This window comes from Radiomyces spectabilis (assembly GCF_025331425.1).
Source record: "Radiomyces spectabilis strain NRRL 2753 chromosome Unknown BYT42scaffold_8, whole genome shotgun sequence".
Classification (NCBI taxonomy): Eukaryota; Fungi; Mucoromycota; class Mucoromycetes; order Mucorales; family Radiomycetaceae; genus Radiomyces; species Radiomyces spectabilis.
In genome coordinates, this window is record NW_026251933.1 from 1,692,943 (window position 1) to 1,712,244 (window position 19,302).

The window sequence follows — 19,302 nt, forward strand, 5'->3', positions numbered from 1 at the left end:
GAATGCTGATTGTCAAACATCCTGGTTGACGCTGATCGTTGTCTGTACATCGATGAGGGTAAGTTTGATTGGTGGAAACCTCGAGCGGGCATCCTATAGGACCGCAAGTTTTGAGACGGCACGTGCAATATTGGAGGAGATTCGGGGAGACATTTTCCGAGATTCATATCAACACCGGGAAACATTGTGGAGAGCTTATCTAAAGTCCGTCCCATACATTAATCAGCATTGGACAAGCTTTACGCGCACCCTCGGCATGACTCTCATGACTTTTTCGTGTTGTTTCTCGCACAAATTTGGTTATTTCGTGTACACTATCGCGCTATTGATTATATTTTTTTTTTAATTATGTCATTTTTTGCCATGTCATCTCACTGCCGTGTCATTGCTGCGACACATTGTAGACGAAATTTTTTTTTTTCTGTTTATCGTCATTTGCTGCGGCATAACAAAAAAAAAAAAAAGACACGGAACGCTATTCTCCAGGCAATTTCATTGGACGAACCGTTAATGCACTTAAAATGTCGAATTTTATTTGGTGGAACTCCTGTCGCGTAATTTGACTTTCCGCGCAAACAAACTTGGAAGCACTTTCTCGTCTCTATTGACCGTTTAATGTTGCCATTTTTTTGTTTCTGAATACTCAAAACCACTGTTACAGTGGGAACAAGTTAAAGATTCCGATGATGAATAGATGATAGCAGGTTTTAAGATTGGCGCTGTTCTTCATTTAGAAAACATGCTACTCGGGCCGTTAGTTCAGCCACCGTTACGGCCGACATTCTGAGTCTGAAACAAACTAAAACCCCCCCAAACGGCGTCTATTCCTCCACCTTGTTACACAGCAACTGCAGATTTTTTTCGGAAAACTATATAAAAGGCCTGATCCATCGAATCTTTGATTTTTCTAGACTCGGTTTTTTTGTCATATTCAAACCTCTTCTTCTCTTTTTACATGGAAGAAAAGACAGGAAACTACGATACCACGTCTCTATCGAATCCCAAGCGGGAGAACGATAATAATTCCACCAATGGTTCCGCTGATACTGTTATCGAAGGCGAATACGGCCGACGAAACGACTATGGCGAAAACGATGGCAATGCCGTCAATATCGATGGTAAATTTTTCTCTTCCTAATTACTCTGGAACATGGCAATAGCTACTTCTTTACGAAAATACAGGGCACTAACCGATTATTTTTTTATTTATTTATTTGCAGCTGCTTTGGATGAATACCAAAATTTAAAGCGGGAATTGACCAACATTAGCCGCCGTTCTGCGTCTCAAAGCAAACTCGAAGAAGGCGCTGCCGGTGATGAATTTAGTCTCGACGATTTCTTGCACGGCATGAACCGCGAGCAGCAAGAAGCTGGTCATACTCCCAAACATTTGGGCGTCATTTGGAAAGATCTTGTTGTCGAGGTGAGAAACGAATGCAATATCTTCGCAATCGAAAATTCTATTTCCCCCGTCCAGTCATTAATCATAATTTTTTTATTCGCCTGTTGAATTTTTAGGGTCTTGGTGCCGAAGCTCACACCATTCCTACTGTCTTCAGTTTCCTTTACAATGCTATTGCTGTCTGGAAGAGATTCCAAAAGAGTAATACAAGCAAGAAAGTCATTCTTCGAAACCTGAATGGTTTCTGTAAAGATGGTGAAATGCTTCTCGTGCTGGGTCGTCCCGGTGCTGGTTGTACCTCTTTGCTTCGTGTCATTGCCAACATGCGAGGTGCCTTTACCGATGTCAAGGGCGAAGTTTCTTATGGTGGTATTGATCCAAAGACATTCGCCAACCGTTACCGTGGTCAAGTCTGTTACAACGAAGAAGAAGATCAGCATTATCCCACTTTGACCACCAAGCAAACGCTTCAATTTGCTCTCCGAACCAAAACGCCCGGCAAACGTCTTCCCGACGAAACCAAGAAGGACTTTGTCAACAAGATCTTGTATATGCTCGGCAACATGCTTGGTTTGACCAAGCAGATGAACACCATGGTCGGTAACGCCTTCATTCGTGGTCTTTCCGGTGGTGAACGTAAGCGTCTTTCTATTGCCGAACAAATGACCACTCAGTCTACCATCAACTGTTGGGATTGTTCCACTCGTGGTCTCGACGCTGCTTCCGCTCTCGATTACGTCCGTTCCTTGCGTATCATGACCGATGTCTTCAACAAGACGACCATCGCTACCTTGTACCAAGCTTCCAACAGCATCTTCAACTTGTTTGACAAGATTCTTGTGCTCGACGAAGGTTACTGCATCTACTTTGGTCCTTCCAGCCGTGCCAAGGCTTACTTTGAAGAAATGGGTTTCTACTGCCCGCCTCGTAAATCCACTCCCGATTTCTTGACTGGTCTCTGTAATCCTCTCGAACGTGAAGCCAGGCCCGGTTTCGAAGACTCTGTACCATCCCATGCTAAGGAATTCCAGGAACGTTACTACGCTTCTTCCCTCTACAAGGATATGATGGCCGAATTGGAAGCTTACGAACAGCAACTCGCTCGCGACAACCAAGCCGACACTTTCCGTGCCGCTGTTGACCAAGAACATCAAAAGCGTGCCGGTAACAAAGCACCTTACATTGCCTCCTTTTACCAACAAGTCAAGGCCTTGACTATCCGCCAATACCATTTGCTCATCAAGGATAGAGAAGCCTTGATTTCCCGTTACGGTACCATTCTTATCCAAGCTCTGATTACTGCTTCCTGTTTCTTCAATCTTCCTTTGACTGGCTCGGGTGCCTTCTCTCGTGGTGGTGCGCTCTTCTTTGCTGTTCTTTTCAATTCTTTCATCTCTCAATCCGAACTCGTCCGTTTCCTTATGGGTCGTCCCATTCTCGAAAAACACAAACAATTTGCCCTTTATCGACCATCCGCTTTCTATATCGCTCAAGTCGTTATGGATGTACCATACGCGATCGTTCAAGGTAAAGCATCCATTATACTCCCGTCATATTCTTTTAGAACGTTGTACTTACATTTTTCTTCTTCTAGTGCTTTTGTTTGAAATCTGTTCGTACTTCATGATGGGTCTGAACTTGACAGCTGGCAAATTCTTTACCTACTTTATTGTCTTGTTCTTTATCAACATGACAATGAACGGTTTCTTCCGTTTCTTTGGTGCCATTAGCTCAAGTTTCTTCCTTGCCACTCAAGTCTCCGGTGTTATTCTCATTGCTGTCGTTACCTACACTGGTTACGTGATTCCGTACAAGGCCATGCATCCTTGGTTATTCTGGTATGTTATCACTTGCCTGGGTTTTTTTTTTTTTGAATATTTTGGGATACTCATACCAATTCCCTTTTTCTTCACAGGATCTATTGGATTAATCCTTTGACCTATGGTTATAAGACTTTGCTTATCAACGAAATGCACGATCAAGTTTACTCTTGCGATGGTGCTGGTAATGCCGTTCCTTTCGGTCCCGGTTACGACGATTGGGCCCACAAGGTGTGTACCATGCAAGGTGGTGTGCCCGGTGAAGCCTTTGTCCGTGGTGATAGCTACCTCCGTGAATATCTGTCCTATGAACCTAACCACATCTGGGCTCCCGATTTCGTCGCTGTTGTCGGCTTCTTCCTCTTGTTTACCGCTGCTACTGCTTTGGCAATGGAATGGGGTGGTGTTGCTCGCGTCGGTTCTCTCACTAAGCTTTACTTGCCCGGCAAGGCTCCCAAGCCCCGTACTGATGAAGAAGAAGATGAACGTCGTCGTCAACAGGCTAAAGTCACTGAACAAATGGACAAGATCGCTGCTGGTACCACTTTCTCTTGGCACCACATCAACTATACAGTGCCCATCAAGGGTGGCAAGATTCAATTGCTCAACGATATTGCCGGTATTGTCAAGCCTGGTCATCTCACTGCTTTGATGGGTTCTTCCGGTGCTGGTAAAACTACTTTACTCGATGTCTTGGCTCGCCGCAAGACCTTGGGTAAGGTTGAAGGCCGCGTCTATCTTAATGGTGAAGCTCTTATGACCGACTTCGAACGTCTTACTGGTTACTGTGAACAGATGGATATCCATCAGCCCGCTGTCACCGTCCGTGAAGCCTTGCAATTCAGTGCCTACTTGCGTCAACCTCCGGAGGTCCCCAAGGCCGAAAAGGATGAATACGTCGAACAAATTCTCCAGTTGCTCGAAATGGACGATATTGGTGATGCTCAGATCGGTAGTGTTGAATCCGGCTTTGGTATTTCCGTTGAAGAACGCAAACGTTTGACCATTGGTATGGAACTGGTTGGCAAGCCTCAGTTGCTTTTCTTGGATGAACCTACCTCTGGTTTGGATGCTCAGTCGTCGTACAACATTGTCCGCTTCATTCGCAAACTTGCTGATGCCGGCTGGCCTGTGCTTTGTACTATCCATCAACCTTCTGCCGTCTTGTTTGAACATTTCGATCACTTGTTGCTCTTGGTCCGTGGCGGCCGTACTGCTTACTATGGTGAAATTGGTCAAGACGCCCGTACCATGATCAATTACTTTGAATCCAATGGTGGTCCCAAGTGTTCCAACGATGCCAACCCTGCTGAATATATTCTTGAAGTCGTCGGTGCCGGTACGGCTGGTAAGGCTACGCGCGATTGGGCCGATATCTGGGCCAATTCGTCTGAAGCCAAGGCCTTGGAAGAAGAATTGGAAGAAATTCATCAAACCGCCAACGCCAACCCCACTCGTCCCGCTCGTACTTACGCTACTCCTTTCGGTACCCAGTTCAACCTCGTCTTCAAGCGTATGACCATGTCCTACTGGCGTGCTCCCAACTACAATATTGGTCGTCTTTGCAATGTCATGTTTACTTCTCTTGTTACCGGTTTCACTTACTGGAAGCTGGGCAACAGCTCCTCGGATATGATGAACAAGCTTTTCGCTCTTTTCTCGACCTTCATTATGGCCATGACGTTGATTATTCTCGCTCAACCCAAGTTTATGACTGAACGATTGTACTTCCGCCGCGAATATGCTTCCCGTTACTATGGTTGGTTGCCTTGGGCTATCTCGGCTATTCTTGTCGAAATGCCTTACATCGTGTTCTACGCCGCTTTCTACATGTTCGGCTTCTACTGGACCGCTGGTATGACCAACAATTCGGAAACTGTCGGATACTTTTATATTATTTTCGTCTTCCTCGTGTTCTGGGCCGTTACTCTCGGTTTCGTGATTGCTGCGGTGGCTGAATCTCCTACCATGGCGGCTGTCATCAACCCGCTTATCATCTCCATGTTGATTCTGTTTGCTGGTCTTATGCAAACACCTTCTGCCATGCCTCGCTTCTGGAGTGCCTGGATGTACTGGCTTGGTAAGTTTTTCTATCTTGCATCCTATTTTTGAAACCAATTCATTTTATCGAAACATTTTCATTCTAACATTCTTCGTTATTATTAGATCCTTTCCATTATTACATCGAAGGTCTCACTGTCAACGAATTGGAAAATCTCACCATCGAGTGTAGTGATCAAGATTTGCTCAAGTTCACTCCACCGGCCGGTCAAACCTGTGGTCAATACATGCAACGTTTCTTTGAAGAGTTCCATGCTCCTGGTTATATCGCCGACCCTAATGCCACCGATATGTGCGGTTACTGTTCCTACAAGTCTGGCAGAGAATTCTACACCACTAGCTTTGGCTGGGACGAAGCGAACAAGTGGCGCAATCTTGGTATCCTTATTGCCTTCTTCGCTTTCAACGTCTTTGTGTTTGTCGGTCTCGTTTACTGGAAGCGCAAGGGTAGACGTTAAAGAAGTATTCTTCTGTGTTCCTTTTTTTTTCATTATCATTTAAAACCCATTAATCTAGACTTTTTTTTTTCTTCTCTCTCTCTCTCCTCTATATACAAACCATCTTTACAACATTTTATTTTTCTTCTATTGAAGTACAAATTTCATACATACATGTAAATAATAAAATGAGCATTCATTTTTTTTTTTCACTTGAGAAAGAATCGAAGGTCTTGAAAATCTTCTCGAATATCCAAATTTTACTCAGAAAACAACCGTAGCCCGGAGTAAGGTTTCTGCCGAAAGTTTAAAAAAAAAACAAATTACCCTTTGAAATGAGGTACACTTCTAAATATAGTAACCGCTTAGGATCATGCATGATTTTGATTGGCTGAATGATCGGTTTCAGTGACCCTACTTTTGTCTGAACCAAAGAAATGAGGCATCCGTACAGAAAATTTTTCAATAGTTTTCCCGAACGACGAATAAGATGGCGGATCAATAGTTCAGGCCATGTTTCGGTTTTCCCGCTCAAATTAACAGCTCGCTTATATAAAGATGAGGGTTTTTTTCCCCTTGATCCACCGCGAACTTGTTGTAACCAACTTCTTTTCTTAATTCTTTCCCCTCATCATTCGTTTATTTTGCTTATTAAGCAAGATATATACTGCGAATTTCTATCACTTTCGGCTACTGTATTTGGTAGAATATATCCAAAAAGGAATTTTGTGTCTTTGCTTTTCTCGCGCGCGGTTACACATTACTGCTGAATAATCCATATTCGTTTCCCTCATCATGGATATGCCAGCCGCACAAGGGCTGCAAGATGAGCGCCTCAACCGTGACGATGCTTATCTACAACAACAGCAACAAGGACGTCCTGTCCAACATCAACGCTTACCGTCCGACGCTACTGCCGTTCACTCACACGATTTCGAGTCGGAAAAAGTGCTTGAAGACGATCTCGAACGTCAAAACACGCGTCGAACCGAAGGTGGATACGGTGAAAGAGACGGCAATGCCGTCAATATTGAAGATGCCATGTCCAACTACGAAGAACTCCGTCGTGAATTAACTCAACAGTCCCGTCGCAAATCAGTCAACGACGCCGAGAAGGGTTCCGGTGATTTCGATTTGACCGACTTTTTATCAGATCAAAATCAGAAAGGTGCCGAAGCCGGGTTCCACCCAAAGCATATGGGCGTTGTCTGGAAGGATCTGGTAGTACAAGGTCAGGGTGCAGACGCCAAAGTGATCTCCACCAATTATACCTGGCTTGCTTCAGCTGTCCAATTTTGGAAATGGGGTCGTCGTCAGGGCCATGATTTCACCATTCTCAAGAACAACAACGGTTTCTGCAAGGACGGCGAAATGCTTCTGGTTCTCGGTCGTCCCGGTGCTGGTTGTACTACCCTTTTACGTGTCCTGTCCAATATGCGCAAGTCTTATACCAGTATCGAAGGTGAAGTCCGTTACGGTGGTATTGAAGCTCGTGAATTTGCCAAACATTTCCGTGGTGAAGTGTGTTACAACGAAGAAGAAGATCTTCATTACCCGACTTTGACTACCAAGCAGACTTTGCGTTTCGCTTTGAAGAACAAGACCCCCGGAAAACGTTTGCCTGGTGAATCTCAGAGCGAATTTATCAACAAGCTTCTGTATATGCTGGGTAACATGCTTGGTTTGACCAAGCAAATGAATACTATGGTCGGTAACGCCTTTGTTCGTGGTCTTTCCGGTGGTGAACGTAAGCGTCTTTCGATTGCTGAACAGATGACGACTCGCTCTTCCATCAACTGTTGGGATTGTGCTACCCGTGGTCTCGATGCTTCTTCTGCTTTGGATTATGTCCGTTCGCTCCGTATTATGACCGATATTTTGCACAAGACTACCATTTCCACCTTGTATCAAGCCTCTGACAGCATTTTCCATTTGTTCGACAAGGTCATGGTTCTCGATGAAGGTCGTTGCATCTACTTTGGTCCTACTAGTACTGCCAAGAAGTACTTTGAGGATATGGGCTTCCATTGCCCCGATCGTAAATCCACACCTGATTTCTTGACCGGTTTGTGTAATGCCAACGAACGTGAATTCAAGCCCGGTTACGAAGGCAAGGTTCCCCTGAACTCCGTCCAGTTTGAAGCCGCCTACAAGAATTCCGAATTGCATGATCAAATGATGGCCGAGCGTGATGCCTATGAAGCCAAGATTTCCCAGGATCGCCCCGATGAACGATTTAGACAAGCCGTATTGGATGCTCATCAGAAACGTGCTCCCAAGCATTCTCCTTTCACCGTGTCGTACTATCAGCAAGTTAAGTCCTTGACGGTCCGTCAATTCCAATTGATTCTCGGTGACCGCGGTGCTCTCATTTCTCGTTATGGTGGTGTCGTTGTCAAGGGTCTTATTATGGCTTCCGTTTTCTTCATGATGCCTGTCGATGGTACTGGTGCCTTCTCTCGTGGTGGTGCTTTCTTGTTCTCTCTGTTATTCAATGCTCTGATCGCTCAATCGGAACTCGCTGCTTTCATGCAAGGTCGTCGTGTATTGGAAAAGCACAAACATTTTGCTTTGTATCATCCTTCTGCTTTCTATATTGCTACCGTCATTGCCGATATCCCATTGGCCATTGTTCAAGTCCTGGTCTTTGAAATCTGTGTCTACTTCATGATGGGTCTCGTCTTGGATGCAGGAAAGGTAAAATGTCATTCTAGGTTCTGGATATGAATTGTTTATTCTTAACATTTATTTGTTCGTAGTTCTTTACCTTCTTTATTATCCTTGTTGTGACCAATTTGTGTATGAACGGTTTCTTCCGTTTCTGGGGTGCGGTGTCTCCCAATTTCTTCACTGCTTCACAATTGTCCAGCATTCTCTTGATTGCGGCCTTGGTGTACTGTGGTTATCAGTAAGTCATTCATCTGTTTGTCTTTGCTTTCTTTGCATTTCGATCAAGATATTCACATTTGCAATTTTTATTTCCCTGCGTTTCTAGGATCCCTTACACGCAGATGCATCCTTGGTTGATGTGGATTTACTGGATTAACCCTCTTGCCTATGGTTACAAAGCTTTGATCTCTAACGAATTGACCGGTATGGAGTTCTCTTGTGAAGGTCCAAACTCAGTTCCTTTCGGTCCTGGTTACGATGATCAGCAGTACAAGACCTGTATTCTTCCTGGTGGCAAACCTGGCGACAGCTACGTCCTTGGTGACGATTATTTGCGTTTTGCTTACGGTTACGAGACTTGGCAGCGATGGATCAACTTTGTCGCCGTGATCCTTTTCTTCATTTTCTTCACTGCGATTACGGCTTTGGGTATGGAATACGTCGAACTCCAGAAAGAAGGCAGTGTGACCAAGGTTTACAAGAAGGGCAAAGCTCCCAAGGAAGAAAGCGAAGAAGAAATGATGAAAGCCAAAGTGGTTGAAGCCGATGAAGAAATGGAAGCTGTCACCGATGGTACCACGTTTTCTTGGCACCATATTGATTACACGGTCCCTGTCAAGGGAGGCAAACTGCAGTTGCTCAATGATATCGGCGGTATTGTCAAACCTGGTAATCTTACTGCTTTGATGGGTTCTTCCGGTGCTGGTAAAACTACGCTTTTGGATGTCCTGGCTCAGCGAAAGACCATTGGTAAGGTGGAAGGTCGTATCTACATGAATGGTGAACCCTTGAATGTCGATTTCGAACGTATTACCGGTTACTGTGAACAAATGGATGTTCACAATCCCAATGCTACTGTTCGTGAAGCTCTGAAGTTCTCGGCTTATTTGCGTCAAAGTCCCGAAGTCCCCAAGGAAGAAAAGGATGCCTATGTCGAACAAATCATCAAGCTTATGGAAATGGAAAAGATCGCCGATGCTTTGGTAGGCGATCTTGAAGCTGGTGTTGGTATCTCGGTCGAAGAACGTAAACGTTTGACGATTGCTACTGAATTGGTCGGTAAACCCAAGCTCTTGTTTTTGGACGAACCTACCTCTGGTCTGGATGCTCAATCTTCGTACAACATTGTCCGTTTCATTCGTAAACTCGCTGACGCCGGTTGGCCCGTGCTCTGTACCATCCATCAACCTTCGGCTACCCTGTTTGAACACTTTGATCACTTGTTGCTTTTGGTGCGTGGTGGTCGTACTGCTTACTTTGGTGAAATCGGTCAAGATGCTCGTACTATGATTGATTACTTTGAATCCAACGGTGGTCCCAAGTGCTCTCCTCAAGCCAACCCTGCTGAATATATTCTGGAATGTGTCGGTGCCGGTACTGCTGGTAAGGCGACGCGTGATTGGGCCGATGTCTGGGCTGGTTCCTCTCAAGCCAAGGCTTTGGAAGCCGAACTCGAAAGTATTCACGGCTCGGTCGATCCTCATCGCAAGCGTCATGCTACCACGTATGCTTTGCCCTTCTTCCAACAATTCTGGCTGGTCTACAAGCGTATGAACGTGTCCTGGTGGCGTTGCCCTACGTACAACATGGGTCGTCTTTTCAACGTCTGCTTTATTGGTCTAATTTCTGGTTTCTCTTTCTGGAAGTTGGGTCACTCGCCGGCCGATATGCAAAACCGCATGTTCTCTGTCTTCACCACGCTGTTGATGAGTAACGCACTGATTATTTTGGCCCAACCCCGATTTATGCAAGAGCGTATGTGGTTCCGTCGTGAACATGCTTCCAAATACTATGGCTGGGCTCCATTCGCTTTGTCCTGTATTCTTGTGGAAATCCCTTACCTGATCTTCTTGTCGACCATCTTCTTGTTCTGTTTCTACTGGACTGCCGGTCTCCAGAATGTGTCTGATCGTATTGGTTTCTTCTATATCCATTTCATCGTTTTCTTGTTGTATTCCGTATCTCTTGGTTTCATGATTGCCGCCTTTTCATCGACTCCTCCTATGGCCGCTGTCATCAATCCCTTCTTTACCTCTATCCTTATTCTTTTCGCCGGTATCATGCAACCTCCGTCAGCTATGCCTTACTTTTGGCGATCCTGGATGTACTGGCTTGGTAAGTCATCTGTCGCTGGTTGATTGAAGGTGTGGACGAAGTATATTAATCATTTTTGTTTTTGATTTTACAGATCCCTATCATTACTTGATTGAAGGTCTCGTTGTGAATGTCATGGACAGTGTCCCTGTTGTCTGTGGATCCAACGACTTTATCCAGATCAACGCTCCTCCGAATCAAACCTGCGGACAGTACATGGCCAATTATTTCAGCAGCGGCGGTCTGGGTTACCTCGAAGATCCTAATGCTACTGGTACTTGCAACTACTGCCAATACTCGGCTGGTAACGACTATTATGAAACTCGTATCGGGTGGCATTTCGATAACCGCTGGCGTGACTTTGGTATCCTTTGCGCTTACTACGTGTTCAACGTGTTTGCGTTCATGTTCTTCGTTTATTTGTTCCGCAAGGCCAGACGTTAAGCGATATGAATGACTACCGCCGAAATGCGCCTTAGTCTTACAGCTTAGCTTCTTTTTTTCTTTCTCGAAACCCAATATTTTAATCTATACCGATCTGTCATTTTTCTTTTTTTTTTTTCGTTATTTAATAGATATAGACTCATTTTTTCATATTATTGCTTGCATTGTATTATTTGCATCACTTCATTTACGAAGAAGAATCTCAACTTACAACATTCAGATTTTAAATTGTGCCGAACCAAGACAATTGAAATTAAGGAGAAATGGTTTCATCAACCTATCGGATATGCAGTGAAGACAACCTTATCTATTTTGATGGTGTGAAACCGCCAATTAATGTCAACCAAAGGTGAGTTTGGTTGAAATTCGATATTGGGATGAGTGATTTTTTATTGTGAGGGAAATAAAGGGATGCTTCATCTTCCATGAAAGGGTTTTATGCTATTTTTATTGTGCCAATGGGAGACAACCCTTGCCCTGAATGTCCCGCGTCTATGACATTGACAGTCGTCAGAACCTAATTGTTTGAAACACGGTTGCTCCTGAATATCCGTGATGGGTAGTTGCATCCTCTGAATTTGGCAACTGATTTGCGTTATTATCAACATGTTTATTTTCATCGTGATTTTGTTTTTTTTTTCTTACTTGGTCTTGATTCCTTTCATCTTTCTTCCTTTACCTCATTGATCTCACTATTTCTTTGTAATCCGCATTGTCAAACGTTCTGTTTCCACGGTTTCGAAACAAGTAATCCGCATTGTCAAACATTCTGTTTTCCTGGTTTCGAAACAAAGTAATCCGCTTAGATGACAACATTAGTACCAATACATTCACGGTTTTTTCTCCATTTCCATTTTCGATGCGATTTTGCATGGTGGCGACAATGTTTAACCGCAAAACATCGTTACAAGTTGGGCCAACGTCGAAAATCTACATCACATTGGCGGATGCTTTCACCGAACCATCCTCCACTACCGGGTAATTATAAAATGCCAAAAAACGGATCGGCAAGACAACGCCTTGACTTTGTGGAGGTAAGATGGCTATTTATCAAAACAATAACCCACAATCGCTCTCTGTGATTGTTTATCTCCCAAATCATTTCTTTGCCGCACTCCTGCATATGTTTGGTGCTATTTTTTGCTCTCATATCCTGCCTCCTAAGAATTTATTTCCTTCTTATTGTTCTGATTTTTTCTTGGCTTCTTATGGTGGATTGTTATTCACCATTTTCAAACATATAGTCACAATGGTTTTCATCGCCTTGGCATCGATCCTCAACCCGTTCTCACATGCCGCTTTATACGATTCAAGAGGAAAATGAGGTAGCAAGCACTAAACCATCTTCCAGTATCTCCCGCTCAAACCGATCTTTGGAGGCTGCAAGTATCACGAGTTCGTCAAGTCACATCTCTTGTAGTTCTTTTGGCTCGTCTTCCACCGCCAGTTATTGTCCACCACCTGTACTTGCAACAACTTATGCCCCTAAAATCCCCCACATTATCAACGACGAAGAACAATGCAAACGATATTTCGTACGATGGATTCAAGCCCTATACCGCTTTCAACAAACATATCAACTCGCAGCGCCCACCATCATGAAGCTATCATTTGATACGCACTATAACGTCCAAAGCATTCAGATTAACCACCAATCAAAAACGTTTTATGGGTAATTTCTTTACTCTTCAATCTGATATGCTGGATAAAAAAAAGGATCATTAGCCTACGGCGATATTTCCTTGATTTAAAGAAAAAGCTCATACTAATGCGATCGATCTACAGGAATCTGCAGTATATCCCACCAGAATCGATTATGCATCAACAATACAGCGCAGGACTTGCAGATGTGTGGGTGCTTGGCATCTCTCTGTACCGTATGCTGGTCGGCTGTTACCCGTTTTTGGGTGCCAATGATGCAAGTTTGTTACAACGCATGCTCCATGCAGATTTCGTACTGCCAGAGTGCTTATCGGAAGGTTGTATTATTGGGTATGATCCAAACAATAAGATGCATAATAAAACTAAACCATTTTTGCATTCTTATTTTTTTTTTCTTTCCGCAAATGAAGCGAGCAAGGATTTATTACGATGCATGCTCGCTCCGGTATCGAATCGTGCCTCACTGGACAAGGTAGCATCGCATATCTGGCTGCGACCGTACAACACACAGACAGCGCCTCCAAAGTTTCACTCGCACTTGCAATCGCTCAGCACAGCCACTCCCCACGAAATAAAAAAGAAGAAGAAACCTAGAAAGATGAAGTATGTCCTGCTAAAGACGGTGGACGTAATCTGTCGTGGTCCTTATCCTCCACCAAGGCACCCGTATCGTGATCTTGCTCATCTAGGTCGTCGGTAAAATGGTGGTGCGTGGCTTATGAGAGGAAGTAGTTCCGATTGACACCCCGTCATGGATATCGGCAGCTACAGTATAAATTGCACAGACTGTGACCCGGATTTCATTCCGGTCATTTTAAATCTGTTCACTGTATAGAAACAAAAGCAAAAAGATTTAAAAAATGAAAGAAGTTCTTGTAACTCAATAAACGACTTTGCCGGTCGATTTCGCGCTTCTTACTGGTTGCCCTTAGTGCCGCACGCCATGTCTGAAAATTTAACTCCGCCATGAAAATTTTTTCGGTTATAAAAAGACTCCAATGCCCAGGAACGGTTTTGTTTTTTTCTTATTATTACATAAAACTTAAGCCTCGAATATCTGCATGCCTGCCGGAATATCGGTACAGCATTTCCTGAGACGAGACAAGAGGAAAGCATAGGCTTATATAATACCTGTCTGTCATCACACGATGTTCAGGTTTCGCGGTCTATGGATATACCCTTTTATATATTATTGATGAAATGAAAAAAGCGAGGAAGAGAGGGGTGATGGAGATACTTGTTCTTTGGGTGGGTCGTAAGGTGGGTCGTTGCGTGGATCCATATCCTGCAACAGAATCTCGAAGAGTTTGCCTAGTCAATAGAATAGAAACAAAAGGTGGCCATCGCGACACGCACTCATGAAATCGTCCTTTTGGTCGATATTCGGTGAATGATAATCCTGGGATGGTGCAAATGTTTGTGATGTTTTCGATTTTGACGCTATTCTGTGTCATCAGTGTCAAACAATGAATCAATAAACAAAGATCTTTGTCTGATAGCATATTTCTGTCCGTCTTTCACAGCTGCTTCTATGATCTATTTGCGTCATCTCGGCCCACATAGTTTAACTTTGATTAGACATGCAACTGATGCAACATACGCTTTTGAGTGCAGCGGCTTCAATGTAACGACTCCTTTGATTCAATTCGCTTGCATATTGACAAACTAGAGCAGCAAAGGTTGTTCAAGATATGGCGAGGGGATGTACTCGAGTAACCACGGACTATTCCTGTCGCTCATTCACGCCCAACTCGAGATATCCCAGGACGTATGCTTCATCGTTACCAACGCAATTCTCGGAGCACTTTACGAAGTTCTCGGTCAAAAGATGACAGATTCGGCTTGGAAATTCATTTTAGCGAGCATTCAAAAGTAGCATTACCTCCTTCGTCGATATTTTGGCGTATACCTGCGTAGCAAGCAGGGATCGCCAGGAACGATGATATGTAACAATCTCAACAAGTGGCAACAGCAACAGCTGACGTTGTCACTTGAAAAGCACCTAAATGATCAGTTGCCCTTGAAGGCTTGTGCAGTTGGGGTGCGCGATCGTTCAAGGTCAGAGCATTTCTAAGTTTATGGAGAATTTTAGAATCAAGAAAGCCGGTAAATCTTGGCTCTATGAACACGATTCTTACGCATCGACGCTTGTTGCTGTGGTTGCCAAGGAGATTACGAGCTTCGCATGTCGTGCGGACTCGTAAGTATGCTGATCATTAAACGGAGGTGATCTAAAACTAATGAAGTCGTCTTCAATACTTGAATATTCTTGTCTTTGCCGAGGAATACAAGTGGAAGTCTTTCTCGGGCAAAGTAATATATTCGCGACCAGATGACATAAACGTGGGTTCTTTGCACTTCGTATACAGTATGTAGAGAATGCAGCTGCTAGTGTTAAGTGCTTCGGAAATGTTGATGCCACGACCCAAAGTTTTTTTTAAGAGGTATTAGCATTCGAAATGAGTAGGGGCTAGGCATAAAGATGGGTGCCATATTTCGCCATCCGGAAAATGGACAAGGGACATTTGTCATGGAGAAAGTCATCGCCACATTGAAAATTTCAATATCCGCCTCAAAAACGGTTGCTTTGCATCGTGCTTTTTCTTTCGTCGCTAAGAAACGACGCGTGTGACCCAATAACAAGGAGCAAGCTCCCTTCCAAAAACGATATACTGAATTAACGCGAAAGACAACCGGAAGAGCTTATGGACAGTATCCGATTACCCTTTTACTCAGTTATGAAACGAAAAAAAGGCATGAATGAGTTCAACCGAAATTATCACCTCCTGCTATACAGCACTTTGACTTTTTCTATGGGTAAGATAAAAGTAGATTGCTTGTCCGATATTATAACGGATAAAGACGGGACACTATGCTGAAATGTTGAGTGCTGCAAGGGAGCAAGATGAAGTGTGACATAAGATTCGGTAGGCTCCCGGACCTGGGACAACGGCGACCCAAGCCCGTCGAATTCAAGCACGTTTTGGTTGTCCAAACACAGCACAAGCTCAGCCAATAAATGCCCCATTTCCGCCCTTTTGCCCATTAATTTCTCACTTCTATTTTTGTGTAATTTTTTTTTATATTTCTCTTTCTTTCCTCTTTATTCTATTTTCTTTTTTTTTCGTTATCACGTTACAAACCGTTGACTTTCTTTCGTCATGACTGAACATCATCAAGAAGACGATCTTGTGCCCTCTCAGACCGCTGGTTACAAGCCTGGTGAGAAGAAGACTTTGGACGAGTACCAGAACCTTGACGCACAAGATGAGTCGTTGAACAAGTGGAAACAATCGCTTGGCCTCGGTCAAGCTACAGGTAACGTTTGAGTTTCTTCTTCCTTCCAGGCTGAGGATGATGAAGTGCTGATTGGTCGACATCACTAGGTCCACAAGATGATCCCCGCAGAGTAAGTTAACAGTTTCTGGGATTGCCCGAGATCGGGTTGACGTAACGATAAATCCCCCTTTGTCACCCTTTGTGTATATGTGAATATGCGTGTGTGTGTCTAATTTCTACTTCCTTTTTCGCCTTCCGGATGCTTCTTGTTATCCTTTTGGTTTGTTTCTTTCCACCTTAGGTTGTTGTTCAGTATATCGCTCTCGAGGTGGAAGGTCGTCCGGATGTCATTGTCGATTTGTCCACCACCGGTACGTGCTCCTTATGTCCCTTTTTCTCCAAGGATACGCGAAAATGTGAAATCTGGATTTTTTTTCTTATCAAAACTCCTTTCCACTAGCTGCTATTGAAGAAGCAAAGAATACCCCATTTACCATCAAAGAAGGTATCGAATACCGCATGAAAGTCAAATTCAGGTGCGTGCTCTTTTTGACGTGATATGCGCTGCCATCCTTACTTTTTTGGTTTGCTTATTCGGTCTTTTTTTCTTTTTTCTTTCTGCAGAGTTCAGCATGATGTTGTTTCTGGATTGAAATACTTGCAAGCTGTCAAGCGAAAGGGTATCACAGGTAAAGTTGATATGATTGCCAATAGCCATTCTCTACTTTTCATCATTACCGTGCCCCTGCCTCTTTTTTTTTTTTTTTTTTTTTTTCTTTTTCCCTTTCTCTAACCATCTGTGAATCCCTTATCCCCATGTTCTTGTGATACTTTCGAATCATCCGTGACTAAATTGTTACTCAAATTTTTAGTTGACAAGACTGAAGAAATGATTGGTTCCTATGGCCCTTCCACTGACGCTTACGAAAAGAAATTCCAATTGGAGGAAGCTCCTTCCGGTTTACTCGCTCGTGGTCACTACGAAGCCAAGGTAACCTTTTTTTTTATTTTTATTTTCTGCTCTTACTCCGTGAGTTTAGTTGATGGTGTATATCTAACGGATAATATTTCTGCATTATAGAGCAAATTTGTTGATGATGACGGATACACCCACATGGCATGGACATGGTCATTTGATATCAAGAAGGATTGGTAAACACTATTAAAACCACACAGAGGACAAAAACAGGCAATAAAAATTAATAAACCCCCAAGATCGGCAAAGCTAGCCTACAAATGATCGGTGTCTGTGGTTACATAACTGTGTATGACTTTGAAAGTTATGTAGATATCATGAGAGCATATCATGAGAGCTTAAAAGTATCCTTGCGCTTCCAATGTTGGTTACTTTACATGAGACTGAGGATGATCTTTGTCAATTTGTTGACATCGGACACAACCCTTGCCCGGGTCATTTAAATTATAATAAGCATATTCGTAAAATAAGGCAATGGATGGTAATTTTTTCCAAGTGATTGAAGGCTACAACCTGGAGGCTGGGCTTGCAAGTCTTCTCTTGAGCTGTTGGTGAACTTTAGTTGTTTGTGGTGCCTGAACCATATCTTCAGGGGCTCAGGAAGGAGATTGAAGCAGCGGCTGTCATCGAGCCCAGGATCAAAGCCTTATTCAGTTCTACTTCTGGGAACAGTCTCATAGGGCCATTTGTGCTCCAGCCTTGCTCATTCATAAAATACAACAACCATGAATAGCCTCGGAGAAAGTCAAGTCTCCTGTTGCTCCTTACGGCCAGCAACACCGTCGTTGAACCGAAGCATCAGTGGATGATGTGGACGGTCTAGCGACGCTTATATCGCCTTCTCCAATTTCGATGTGCGAGTGTGCCATAATGACGTATATCTATGTACGGTTGCCATGACAAGGAAAAGTGCTAGACACAGACATATACTGGCAATTTCATGAAAAAGACAAGGGTTTTCCGATAAGTCTTGACGTGGCTCTAACCAGCATTTGAGAGATTCCTATATTAACGAGCAATCACAACCATCACTTTCTGCGGTAGTTTGTTATGGGATTAGGAGCAACTCCTTCAAGCTGAAGTCTGGATACCAAGGTGGATGAAGAGAACAACGAGTGATTGATGGAGCAGAATAGTCGGTGGGATCCATGAAGATAAGCTTTCACATGAGTACAAGTTGAGAAGAGTGTGGAAAACAGCGAATCGTCGTCAGGGTTGAAACATGTGAATCATGCAAAGTGAAAAAGACCGAAAGAGAGAATGGGACGTATGCAACCTTGACCCATAGGATGCAACCATCAAGCCTTGTAATTGAGAAATACGCTTAAGCGCAGGATCGACGGAGATAACACCGCAATATTTAGCTCGAATGCATTGATTACCACGGAATCAGTGGATATTTATGTTTCCCAATTGCATTGTTGGGAACAGTATATCCTGCATGGGCAGAAGATGACAATCGATTGAGCGGAGATATTGGGAACGTTTTGTTTGTCGCAGCCGCGGATTTTAAGCAAGGTTTCAGCAGTTGAATGGACCTATTGTTATCATAATTTAAACATTGGAGTAGGGGAAACTACCGGCAGTATATTTCGTCTTTCGAAGGGCTTACACGGAAGGTTGAGCTAGGGGGTTTCCTGCAGGTCCTAGTGGAGTTGCACAAGTCCCTGTTCAGTGAGCTTAAGCTCATCATCAATGGGACGATTTGGATTTGACGGCACATATTTGGCATTGTCTTTGTCTTTGTCATCGTTAGACGTTTGAGAATTCAGCGTCAGCAGTGTCTCATTTGGAAGAGATACGAGTGGTTCTAGCTGATTCGGAATAGCCAGAGAAGGTCTAGCTTTGTGATTAGCAGTCGATTGTTTTGCGAGTCGAGACTAGGAGCGTCTACATCATGAGAATACGCCAGAAAGTGCGTTGATGCCCTATTCTGGGAGTCGCTGTCTGATCAGGAGCATTTTACCTATCCTTGTTAAAATGATGAGAGGTGCTTGTGTTTCTCGCCACAAGTAATGTATATGGCAGGAAACTGGTTCATTGCGACTTTTGGATGTTTACAAGTTAAGAACAGGATCAGTATCCACGCCAAAAGGAAAAATTTCATGATTTTGAATGCATTAAAAACCACTTTCGCAGAAACATTGGTAGCAATAGACATTATTTTTGGTAATTTGAGGAGTTTTTAAGCTCTTCTATGATGGTAGAAGCAATTTACTAACGCTTCTCGTTCTTTAT

General features: G+C 43.6%; 4 protein-coding genes across 4 annotated transcripts; all 4 read left to right on the forward strand.

Annotated features, from left to right (window-relative positions):
• Positions 1-920: 920 nt before the first annotated feature.
• On the forward strand, positions 921-5,937 carry BYT42DRAFT_574867 (ABC-2 type transporter-domain-containing protein). The gene is made up of 6 exons (XM_051568897.1): positions 921-1,118; positions 1,221-1,423; positions 1,519-2,929; positions 2,997-3,240; positions 3,318-5,302; positions 5,389-5,937. The coding sequence occupies exons 1-6, from the start codon at positions 956-958 to the stop codon at positions 5,739-5,741; spliced, it is 4,359 nt and encodes a 1,452-aa protein (XP_051422631.1). The 5' UTR covers positions 921-955; the 3' UTR covers positions 5,742-5,937.
• Positions 5,938-6,317: 380 nt separating this feature from the next.
• BYT42DRAFT_574869 (ABC-2 type transporter-domain-containing protein) lies at positions 6,318-11,278 on the forward strand. Its single transcript, XM_051568898.1, has 4 exons — positions 6,318-8,417; positions 8,480-8,628; positions 8,716-10,724; positions 10,798-11,278. The coding sequence occupies exons 1-4, from the start codon at positions 6,516-6,518 to the stop codon at positions 11,145-11,147; spliced, it is 4,410 nt and encodes a 1,469-aa protein (XP_051422632.1). The 5' UTR covers positions 6,318-6,515; the 3' UTR covers positions 11,148-11,278.
• Positions 11,279-11,777: 499 nt separating this feature from the next.
• Positions 11,778-13,775, forward strand: BYT42DRAFT_574872 (kinase-like domain-containing protein). Its single transcript, XM_051568899.1, has 4 exons — positions 11,778-12,181; positions 12,392-12,819; positions 12,933-13,126; positions 13,220-13,775. The coding sequence occupies exons 1-4, from the start codon at positions 11,954-11,956 to the stop codon at positions 13,507-13,509; spliced, it is 1,140 nt and encodes a 379-aa protein (XP_051422633.1). The 5' UTR covers positions 11,778-11,953; the 3' UTR covers positions 13,510-13,775.
• Positions 13,776-15,852: 2,077 nt separating this feature from the next.
• BYT42DRAFT_574879 (immunoglobulin E-set) lies at positions 15,853-17,372 on the forward strand. The gene is made up of 7 exons (XM_051568900.1): positions 15,853-16,127; positions 16,196-16,218; positions 16,390-16,459; positions 16,549-16,624; positions 16,713-16,777; positions 16,961-17,079; positions 17,170-17,372. Exons 1-7 carry the CDS (start codon positions 15,971-15,973, stop codon positions 17,242-17,244), a joined length of 585 nt encoding a protein of 194 aa, XP_051422634.1. The 5' UTR covers positions 15,853-15,970; the 3' UTR covers positions 17,245-17,372.
• The last annotated feature ends 1,930 nt before the right edge of the window (positions 17,373-19,302 follow it).